The 12,087-nt window shown below is 41.3% G+C and overlaps 1 protein-coding gene across 11 annotated transcripts in view; it reads left to right on the forward strand.

Annotated features, from left to right (window-relative positions):
• Window positions 1–12,087, forward strand: part of tcf7 (transcription factor 7) — a 69,418-nt gene that overhangs the window by 48,996 nt on the left and 8,335 nt on the right. For 4 of the 11 annotated variants that reach the window (XM_027273346.1, XM_019264564.2, XM_019264563.2 and 1 more), the window contains exons 5-10: window positions 2,874–2,961; window positions 7,011–7,145; window positions 8,889–9,008; window positions 9,745–9,904; window positions 10,282–10,389; window positions 11,413–11,460. In XM_027273346.1, the coding sequence (XP_027129147.1) occupies window positions 2,874–2,961; window positions 7,011–7,145; window positions 8,889–9,008; window positions 9,745–9,904; window positions 10,282–10,389; window positions 11,413–11,460 (659 nt within the window). The remainder of the gene's footprint in view (window positions 1–2,873; window positions 2,962–7,010; window positions 7,146–8,888; window positions 9,009–9,744; window positions 9,905–10,281; window positions 10,390–11,412; window positions 11,461–12,087) is intronic. The other 7 variants (XM_027273347.1, XM_019264566.2, XM_019264561.2 and 4 more) reach the window with 5 other exon arrangements.

A 12,087-nucleotide genomic window follows, 5' to 3' on the forward strand; every position in this document is an offset into this window, starting at 1 on the left:
CAGCACGCGTTCTGATACCGAGCTCACGCAGAGCTTGGTTTGACTCAAATGGTTTCCCTTTTAAGTGTTTCCCGAGACGCTGACATGGAGACCGTGAGATAGTTGCTGTAGTTGTCATTAGACGGGTGCTTTTAAAAGGGGCATTCCAAAGAAAACTGCCCCATTACTGCTGCCAATTTTCCCCTTCAGGTTTCCCAACAACAAAAACAGGGCTGATAGCAAAAACGTGACTTACAGAAACCAGCATCATGTTTCCATCGCGTTCAAGTGTGACTTATTATTTGATTAACAGTCAAAATAAAACTTTTGTACATTGTGTTTATGGTTTTCATGTACAGTCATTTCAGGGAACATGGTTGATTTGGAAAGAGGATGTTAAGCCAACACTTTAATCACCAAGTGCAGTATCAACATTTATTGTTTTTGATGCTTTTATTTATCAGTATTTTTAACTATCTATCATAAACAGTTTAATCTGTTAAGTTAATTTAACAGTTGACTTTTATCCTGTACAATTTTAACATGGACAGAAAAATCTATACTAGCCTCAGGGCACATTCAGACTGACGATAGGCCTCTGGCAAAACAACAAAATGGCTGATGTCAGTGCACTTGAGCAAGCTATCTGTGAAAAAAGACCACATGCAAAGATACTGCACTGCTGTTTGTACTTCACCTCTGAGGCATGGCGGCAAAGATTTTCTGTTTCAGTGCTTGCAAAGTAAAGCGCAAAGGTAACACACTTCTACCTGGAGTTTTATGTTTTCCCCTATTCTGTATAGCTTCATTATTTATTATAATTAAACTCTTCATCATTAAACTGGAGAACAAATGCTGAATTCTCTCAAAATTGACATAATTCAAATATTCGATTGTGTTTTCAGTTTTCACAACAGAACAATTTTTACCTTCCGCCCACCGTTAGCAGTGCGTGTGAATAATTTCAAGCTTGGTAATTGGGTGTTTCTTGCTGAAGTGCACCTTGGGAGTCATTGCTACCTTTGTAATCATAAGTACCAGATATTTTCCAACACAGTTGTTAATCTTTTGATGATTTAAACAGGGACGTTTCATGTCCATGCAAACCATAAAAGCAGTCTAGCTACTGTCTACTGTGAGTCTGTGGCAAAAAATAAATGGCTCACTTGAACTATACTGACGCAAAATGTTGCACTTTGATTGATGGACTTCTCCAGATCATGTAGCACAAAGTTGAGCCAAAAGTTGTTGGGTTTTTTTGTTGGTTGTCGGTTCTGCATGTGTGTCTTATGGATGTAAACGAGGATTCCGTGTTTTGTCACGCAGTCCTGTGCAGTCTGAACACCGCCTTAGGGTAAACCCTGTGTTTACAGCAAGTGGAATTTTCCCTGATAACCTTACCTCTATATGTTGAACTTTTATGTTTATATGTCTCGAGTTCGACACAAGCTCCTGAGAAACTTCCTCCATTACGTATCCGTGAGACTCGCAGACCTGTGATTGGAACATGTAACACCTGGGATCAGAGAACCAGAGAAGTCCCCTCTTCCTCTTTAAACCATTTGTCACGATGTCTATGGAGTAATGTACTGTGTAAGACACTTTGAATATCTGGCTGGGAAACCATGACTGTCTTGTTGTAAACAAATTTGATTCATTCATATTTAAGCTTTCTAACGCGTAATTGTTTTGACTGACGTTTATTTGTCACATTATTACATATAGATGTAGATGACTAATAGTTGTGTTGACAGAACAGAACATCTTTTTTTATCTTGTTTACATGTATGTGTTGTATGGTGGAGAAATAAACCAGGGGAGGCAGAGGAGAAGGCAAGAATGAATGTGAAAGAGATAGGGGGATGGATGAACTCTGGGAACGGCCGAAAGGGAAGGATGGAAGAAGGGAAGGAAAAGAGTTGTAATGGAGGAGGGAGGACCGAGGAAACAAAAGAGAGGTAAAAGGTAAAATAGAGGTGAGAAGGACGGAAACGAGAAGTTGGAGGGTCTGGACAGTGGAAAGGCGTGGCGGGACAGACAGACAGAGGGAGGGAGAGGAGGACGGATCGGAGTGGTGAGACAGGTCGACTGACTCAGTCACATTCCTGTCGTCCAGATTTATAGTGGCTCGGGGTCCTGAAACAGGCCCGGAGCCGCGGCCAAATTACAGTCATCTAGAGCATTCCACTGCTGCAAACACAGGTTAGCAGCCGGGCCGCGCTAAGTGCTAGGTGCTGCCTGTTGACAAATGACTTCCTTTGAAGGGCACAAAGAGGGAGACAGAGAGAGACTGGATATTTACTGTGTGAGGGCACCGAGTCGAGCTGTCTGTGTTTCTTTTGTTGGAAAACATTTTTGCTAAAAGTAGAGATGAAGTATGCGAGATGGTTTGTTTGTGTGCATGTTTGGGTGTGTGTGTCTACCCGTGTCTGTGTGTGTTTTTGAAATGTGGGAACTTTTACCACAGCCAGTAACTTTGTCTAGTATAAACCAGTGAAACCAACTGGCGACATCATCTCCCAGTGGAGGGTCCCTCTCACACACACACACTATCATCACATGCACATACTGTGACAGGATGGGAACAGAAGTGTGTGTTAAGGGCATCTTTGTGCCTAATACCGGGTTCCCAGACTACTAATAGCACTAATAGCCCATCATGCCTGGAGCAATGGCCAAGAGCTGCTGACCTCACCTGTGTGCATGTGTGTGTGTGTGTTTAAAAGACAAAAAGATTGCAACATTTATGTGTAAGTGTGTGTGTACTTGTGATGTCGACAAAATAAAAGAGATAATAGAGTGATTACACTGATGTTAATGTATGTGTGTGTGTGTGTGTGTGTGTGTGTGTGTGTGTGTGTGTGTGTGTGTGTGTGTGTGTGTCCATCCTCCAGGGGTTCACAGGCACCAGTCCCAGGACCTCTCAGGGTACTACTCCCTCCCTCCAGGCGGCGTCGGCCAGATCCCTCCCTCCATGGGCTGGTGAGTTTCACACACACACACACACACACACACACACACACACCTAAACACATATCTGTACACGCTGTGACTCACTCAGTCCTTTGTGTACTCACGATGACCTCGTTATAGCTCAGAATATTCCCCTAAAGTTAAAGGAACACATCAGGTTTCTCTGTTACATAATGAGAACTGACATATAGCAGAAACTGTCTGTTAAACAGTTAATAGGAAATTATTCCACAACTAAAATACCAAAACATGTACCAAATGTTAAGATTCTCTTTTTAAGATTCTTTTCTGATAAGATTTTGTGACACTGAACTGATTTGTTTCTTTTTTAATTTTGACCTGTTAAGCAAACAAAAGAAGACAATTTGTGGGTTAATCAAGAAAAATAATCATCATATCAATCAAAGATGAAAATAATCAGTTAGATGCGGTCGTAAACTGATGCTGCAAAAATGAGGACAAGAACTGAAGAGCTGTAATATTCTGAAATTCACGAAACATTAAGATATGCAGTCTCCATCAACTCACTGCATCACTTCATTGTTTGCAATCTCGCGTCACATCTCTGCTTAATGTTGGATTTAAAAAATGTATTAGCTGATAACTGATAATACTCAACTTCTTATCTCTGTAAGGATAGCAAAGTAGTGGATAGTATTCATTTTTTTTCAACCAAGAAATCACTTGTTCCAGCTTCTCAGAGGTGAATTGTTTTTCTTTGTTTTCCATCACAGTAAACTGAGTACCTTTTGTGTTTTGAACTGTCCAAACAATGTCAGCTTGCATTTTGGGAAATTTGATGATCTTTTCTTTTTTTATTATTATTTTCCAACATGAGACCAAACATTTAATCAATTTTATCAGTAATAAAAAAAATAACCCTCAGTCCCAGCCCTACAAACATCCCTCTGCTGTTTTGGTCTAATTATAACATCATTTGCACCATTAATCTGTAGCTCATATAACCCATAACCCTCAAACATTCATTTTCCCAAACGACACTTCTTCGACCTTCCCAAATACCATCATCATCCTCCCACAGCATCGCATACATACACACATTCACGTACACACACTCTGACCCAGGTCAATGTTACATACATCACTGTCTCACCTGGTGTCAGAGCAGCTAACCCAAGGCCGTGTTGGCATGGAAACCACCTCCTTTGATCCTCTATGTTTAGGGCTCTTACATCAGTCTGTGGCCTCTGGTCAAAACAACAGGAATGTGCACAACTGCAAACTTTAAATGAAATGTCAGTGTGGAGTAATAACTTCAGTGCTAACAGTCTAACAAATACTAAAAGTCTATCTAGTCCCAAGTATGTTTTATTGGCAGGCTCAGGTATATTCTGGCCTTAAATAAACCAGCAAAAAAATCCCAAAAATAAACATAAAAATTAGCATGTTTTGGCCTTAATCCCACTGCATTGTGTTTGGTTTACAGTGGTATAATTCCTCTTAGCATGTGTCTTCATTTTCCCAATTGTTCCTCATGGGGAAGAAGCAGCGGCGGCCTGCAACGGTCACATCTGTTCCATATTCAGTTGTTTCATTTTCGAGTTTCCATCAATGCCGAGTCGATTGTGAGCTCGCGGTGTCATGCTGGTTGATTGTGAACTTATAATGTCAGACTTCAATTGATTTATGGATCAACACAAATCCATTTATTACAACCTACAGTATCTGTGCCTGGACAAAATCCCCTGCAGGAACAGTTAAAGGCTTACATCAAATGTCACGGAGATTTTAAATGGAAGCTTAAAACTTTGTGTGCGCATTCACTCACATGTGTGTCTGTTTTTCATGTTTGTGTAGGACGAGCTGTCTGCCCCCCTCCACCCCCCCCCCCAGACATTTCTCAAATCTGTGATTTATAGACACTTTATCTTTTTCAGACATTTCACTATGGATTTATTATTAACAGCTAATCTCCTTTAACCCAGATTATCTTCTTTGTTTTGGCCTCTTGTAGTGTGCGTCTTTGTTGACGGAGGAGGATTGGAGAACATGGAGAATGAGTGGTTAAATGTCAGACTGTTTTTTCTTGTCTTGACTATTAGTTTGGTTTTTTTCTCCTTGTCCCTCCATGACCACCTCCACATGTCCCCCCTTTGGCTTGCTTGGTCGGTTGTTTGCTTCAGGAGGGGGGTCAGGAATTATTGCAGATGTGTTTTGTTGTTTGTAAGAATGCAGCTGTACAGTGGCGACTGCTATGGCAGGAGCACAAAAAGACATGTTGCGTTATTGAATACAGTGTGAAACGAGAGCTGGAGGGAATGTTCTAAAGCCTCTTTAACTTCTACCAACTAAAGCAGAGTGAGACTTGGAAAGCACAGCCTCCTCTTAGCCCTGCAGAGTTGACCAATAACACTGCAGTATAGTAACACTAGCAGTTAAAGTTGCATTTTTACAGCTTGGCAATTAGAATAGACAATTCTAGTAAAAGGTTACACATCACCACGCAAATGACTGTAGTAATTAGAGAGTAAAGGACATCGGCCTTTGTTTGCAGAAATACCTTGTTTGCTTCGTCCTCCATCATTGAGAAACTGAAATTACAACGACGTGGGAGTTTGAAGGTCGGGTGTGACTAAAAATTCACAATTTATGGTCACTCTTTGATTTGATAGCAGTAAAAAAATGAGCTTTCTTTACCAATACACCCAAAGAGCAGGAGAGCAGCCGCAGGTCTCGTTCGGTGTCAGAACAAGCTGTTAGTGTTGGAGACAAAGCATGAAAGCTATTCGCGCCGACATTTCCACTCCGTACCTTTTTACCGAAGCCATCGGTTTGCTAGCGAAGTAATTATTTTGTTGTCACTTAGTCAAAGTGTAACAAAGATGATCGCTCGAGGCGCTAGCACAATAGAGCATGAGGCCTCATGTCATTCCCAGCATACCTCTGTCCAGCCATGCCTGTCACATGGGAGGTGTTTTGGCGTCACAGGAGCTGGTGTTTGTAAGAATATGAATTTGTGCGACCTGCATGATGGTGTATATATGAGGGCTGGTGTTAAACTGCCTTTATCTAAACAACATTTGACCTGTGTTGTGTGTAAAACAGGACTGTTACAGCATGAATGGTCTCTCAAGGAGCTGAGCACAGTGATCCCTGGATCTCTTCCCAGCCGTAGGGCCTCTGCTGCTGGGCTTTACTGTTTGTGCAGCGCTGCCTCCCGCAGCTACAGACTGGATTCAGTGGAGGAGAGGAGGACGAGATGAGACGTGAAAGTGTGTGTGTGTGTGTGGTTGTAAAGGTGATTTAAATACTAGATGTGGATTGGAGTGTTTGCATACGTTGAAACATAAGGATGAGTCAGATGAAGAGAAAGGCGGGGGGGTTGCATTGACTCTCAGGAGGTAGAAGTGTGGTTTTATACATATCAAAGGCTCCCCATCCCCACTCTAGACCTCCCATGGTGTGTGTGTATGTGTGTGTGTGTTTCTGCTCCCAGTAAGCCAAGTATTGACACACAGCTGTCAACAGTGCTGATCCAGAATCTCGGCAGGGGATCGTCGTGCATCACAGCCTCAACGGGGCTTCTACAGCAGATTCTTCTATAGATGTGAAGAAAGACCAAAGAAGCGTTAAAGCATGAGATTTCACTTTATTGACGGATTAGACTTTTTCTAATTTGCTGGTGCTGCAATTCATTTCACGTAGTTATTTATTTGCATGTTACAAACCATAGCAAACATACATACACATGTACATAAAACACTCTTGCCTATATATATATGAAAAAATAAAGAGTTATTCAGGAAATCATCCATGTTTGTTGACGTTTTCCAAATGCAAAGAAGGATAATAAATGGTGCAATATGCCAGTTTAAATTCCCCAAAGCAATGCTGATGTGTCATAGTGTGTTGTTTAATTTATGTGTGTATCTGATTTTGACTGAATTTAAGGATGAAATTGCATTTAAATTAAGATTATAGTGGAATTAAATTGACCATGAGGGCTAAACATCCCCATGGGGATCAACAAACGTTTACCTGCAAAGCTAAAAGGCACCAACTTGTTGCCGTCTCTCCCCTGTGCTGTGCCGTGGCAGGCAGAGCCAGCCAGTCTATCCTGGCCTGTCCCCCTGTGGATTCAGGCAGCCCTACTCCTCCAACCTCTCCAGCGCCTCCTCCTACTCCAGGTATCATAGCTGGCTGGTCGGATCAAGCCAGACTGAGCCAAAAAAGTAAAAGCAAAAAAAACAACAACAACGCTCTGCATCATTGACTCCTGTTTATAGCACATTCAAAAGGCCTGAGCAGGAGTTTTCCATTCGCCTTTCATGGCAAACTCGTGTTCAGCTTCTGTGTCAGCTTTCATTGGGCGTCTGCTGTAAAAGTCCTATTGGAGCCAGCGTGCTGTAAACGGGACGAGGGGTTTCGCCAAAAAAACGAGCCGAGTTGAGGCAAACTGAGCCAAGCCGAGCCGAGCTAGCCGCTGCAGCAGAATACAAAAAAAAAAAAAAAAGCTGCTCTTCTGTGCTTCTGCACCTTGAAATACAGTCAGGACATTAACAGCTTTTCCCTCGCTATAGCACACCTTTGTCTCTGTTCTGTTTCATTTTTGTGTGTGTTCCTGATCCCTGACCCTCACTCATAAAACTCAATTTTAAAAAAGCAGCAGGCATTTATGTTTCAAGGACGCATAGGAACACGAAAAACACAAGTGTGAACCATGTGACCCTGCTGTGAGTTTGAGAGATCTACAGTGTTTTCATATTGTCCAGCTAGGTGTTTTGTGTGTGTGTGTGTGTGTGTGTGTGTGTGTGTGTGTGTGTACTTGCTTAAGCTGTCTAATTTGACACATTTGATCCTGAACCGCTGTTAAATAGCTCTGCACACACACACACACACACAGATTGTAAGATGCTTTTTTGCTGCAGCGCTTTGGCGGGTCATCTGCTGGGTCTCATACACACAAGGCCTTAGTCACCCAGCAACCAAAGGTCAACCAAGCCTTCATATAGTTTGTTTACATGCCACAATGGGTGGGTATTTCCACAGTGACTGTCTCATTGAAAGAAAATCACATCAAATAATAATAGAAATAGAGATTTAAGAATCCAAAACGAGAAAACAGTCTCATGATCATCAATTATATGATCTGCATGTCCGATATCAGGTCTTTATTCATGCATGATGAATTATGTACTTCTGTTGCTAATACCTGAATCTATCAAGTGCAGCAGACCCCACCTATGAGCTGCACGTTCAAACAAACAGTCTTAATATTTTTTTGCCAGCAGCTGACGCTTCATTGCTGCTTCATTGTCAGTCAGGCTCTATTTCCCCCGCTTTCTACCTCCACAGTCTGCAAAGGTGCTGAGACATGAAACATGCTTTGTCATGAAAAATATTGGTCTTGTATTAAAAAAAATTGATCTGTCTTCTTTAAGACTTTAAATTAAGTTGACGATGAAGATTTTTTTTCGAAGTGAATTCAGACTTAACACAACACAACAAGATGTGACGGAGTATTCTCCTCGTCGCCTCACCTCCTCTTCAGTAATGCTATGATGCCCTCTAGTGGTGATGGATGCTTACATCTCCTCTGAATAAACCTAAAGAACCAAATCACACATCTTAAGTGCCGTGTTCAACATTAACACCAGCCACCAGTTGTGTATTTTTTAACTTTTTGTTCACACAGGCAGGATTTCTGTGTTTACTTACTATTTGGATTATAAATTTAATTTTCAACCATTGCAGACAGCTTGAGGAATACACAGATCTGTTCTCTGTCAGTGGGGAAAAGAGCTCAAATGATCAATGTAGAGGCTTTTTACGCTTTCAGGCTCACTGCTTACTTAAACTCTCGCTCTTGCTTTGACGCTCGCTGTCCTCTCCGTCCCCTGACACAATGCATTTCTCTAAAAATGACTCTTTGACTCTTTGTCATTCTCCACCTGTTTTCTTACCCCCTCCACCAGGTTCCCTCACTCTCTGATGCTGAGCCCTTCAGGCATGCATCCTACAGGGATCCCCCACCCAGCCATAGTGCCACCTACAGGCAAACAGGATCACGAACAGTATGACAGGAGCATGTATGTGTAAGTATTGCACGCATTTTAATGCCAGTCTCACTTCATTATTGGTTCTTATTTTCTTCCTGTCACACTCACCACACTCCTCTTCTCTTCTCCTTTTAAACTTTTTAGTTTGTGTGTTTTGTACTAGTTTATACTGTGTTTATGTCACTATATTATATCATTTTTTCCTTGTATGGTTTGACTGTAATTTGAAACTTGTGTTTAATATGTTTGTTTACTTGACTATTTTCATGCTAATACACTCAAAGGTACTCAAATATTTGTATTTTTTTTTATTTGTCTAGTTCTGGGATACATTAGATATGCTTATAAGTTTAAAAAAAAACTTTGTTACTGCTTTTGTATCTGTTCATTAGCATAGCTTAGCATAAAGGCTGGAAACGGAGGTAACATGTGAGCTAGTAAGATTTAGAGGAGCTGGTAGGCTAGCTGTTTCCCCCTGTTTCCAGTCTTTGTGCTAAGCTAAGCTAACTGTCTTCTTGCTGAAGCTCCATATTTAACATACAGACAAGAGCACGGTATCAATCATATCAACAAATCCTTGGTTTTTAAAACGGAGTGAATATGTATTTTCCAAAATGTTTAAAAAAAATATATATTTATATTGTATATTGTTTCCTATAACCTATAAAGTGAAAGAGGAAAAAGCAGACTCTTCATCTTCGCTCACATTTTCTTCCCCCGTCCTCTTCCTTCCTCCCAACTCTCCCTCCTCTTCCTCTCTCCACCTCATCAGGAAACCGCAAGACGTCAAGCGGGAGAAGGAGCCCAAGAAGCCGGTCATCAAGAAACCTCTGAACGCCTTCATGCTCTACATGAAGGAGATGAGGGCAAAGGTCATCGCTGAGTGCACATTAAAGGAGAGCGCCGCCATCAACCAGATTCTGGGGCGAAGGGTGAGGGATGGGCACACATTCAACAACCGAGCCAAACAGACACACACACACACACACACACACACACACAAGTAAACGCAGACTAATCCCGCTTCCAGGTCAGTCTGTAATTTCACACATGAGGAACATGAGAGGAGTGTGGTAATATGAACTCCCCTCACAGACTGGTAGTACTGGGATGCTGAAGAATGATAAGACATCATAGTACGTTTATACCATCACACCCACCTGATGCAGATCGACTTTCCATGATTGTGATTTTCACTTTTTTAAAAATTATTTTCTATTGTCTCTAACACTTTCTCTCATGATTGTTTTTATTTCGGTGTGTGTGTGTTTGTATGTGTGTGTGTGTGTGTGTGTGTGTGTGTTTCCAGTGGCATGCACTGACCCGGGAGGAACAGGCCAAGTACTACGAGTTGGCCAGGAAAGAGAGACAACTCCACATGCAGCTCTACCCGACCTGGTCTGCCAGGGACAACTATGTAAGGACTTCCCTTCTTACTCCTCCTTTTTTTTTCTCCTCCTCCCTTCTGACTGGAGAAAAAAACAAAACAAAAAAAACATGATACGTTGACAACTTTGAGCTGATTTTTAAAAAGCTGATCCGTAACCAGGGTGATGTAAAAATGTTAAGTCAAGGAGGCTCTCTCACTTTGTTTATGGAAAATTGTGGAAACGTGATGATTTTTTTATACCTGGGCTGTCGTGGGAATCATTTCTAGAGTAAAGAAGTCATTTAGTTGCTACGGTTACAATATTAAGCTAGCATTTCTTAAAGACTTTGTATAGTGTTTTTACTTTATATTATTATATTACTTACTTACTTACTTACTTACTTACTTACTTACTTACTAAAAAGGTGCACTGTTGTAATCATTATATCAATGTTAGGATATTAGATTATAAACACAGGAAGTTGTACTTAGTTGTTGTTGTTTCTTTTTATGAAAATAAGCACCAATGATTTTCCTTCATAATTAGAATAAGAAGAGCTAATTTGAACTTTGACAACTTACTATATTATGCAGTATTTATGATATTAGAAGCGACACACCAAATGCTGCGATTAAGCAGCTCCTAGAAGCATAACTCTGCATTTGACAACATTTGTTGACTTCTTTTCTCTCTGGTTTGACTCCCTGTAAATGAAACCAAGATGGGACAGAATGGGATAAATAAACCAGAATGAACTGGGTAAACTGGGTTTGATCATATTTTATAGTTCTCACATCAGAGCTGAAAAAAAAAAAAAAATTACACAACTTACTTCCCTTACTGGCTACTGTCTCAACAACCTGCATGATTATTGGCTCCCAGACCCTGTCAGTCAGAAGTCATAAAACATAACTTTTATGGCATGAAATAATTGAATAGGTCTCCCAGAATCTAGGAGAAAGTCAAAACCTGTGTGGTGCATGTGTTTTTAGTCTAATGTTTTGGGGGATGTGCTGTATCTGGGCTGCTGTGTGCCTCTGACTTGTCAGTTTGCTGTTGAACTCTTGCAGGAGGCGGGCCTTAGCGGGGTCGCAGGGGAAAAGAGTAAAGCTGATTGGGTAGGGACACGTCTTATGGTGGATTTATGCCTCTGTGGTGGGGAGGGGGAAAAATGAGTATGTGAAGAGCTGCATGAAAGGGGTTGTGGGTATTCTTGTGCAAAGTTTGCATGCACCTTCCAAAAAAATCTTAATGACTCACACACGTCAGCCACGCAAAAAAACGACACATGAGTAACAGCAGCTGCAAAAGCAGATCTGATTGGTTCCGAAATCCATTTCACCCAAGTCTTGCACGTTGCCATGGTTATGACTAGTTTAAACTTTCAAACACTGAATCACACAGAGGTATAAATCGACCCGTTTTGCTCAACTAACCGAGAGCAGGGCCGCATGGCTGGCCTCGCTGCCTTGCTGCTTTAGTTTTATTTATTTTTTAATGGGCATCCCTTTTAAAACACAGCATCTTTATTTGTGTTAAGTGTAGCCAGACAACGACACAGTACGGTTCTACAGACACACAACCTTTTGACACATTTAGGAGTTTGTTTTTCTGATAATTACAATATAAAAATGACGAGGGGAAATGTGTCATAATCAGGTGATTTAAAAGGCTTCGGTTGTGACAGAAGCTGCTTTTCAGTCAGAGCGGTAACCTGTTTACGCTTCTCTCTGCTGTCTTTGTTT

The sequence above is a fragment of the Larimichthys crocea genome, chromosome XXII, assembly GCF_000972845.2.
Source record: "Larimichthys crocea isolate SSNF chromosome XXII, L_crocea_2.0, whole genome shotgun sequence".
Lineage (NCBI taxonomy): Eukaryota > Metazoa > Chordata > Actinopteri > Sciaenidae > Larimichthys > Larimichthys crocea.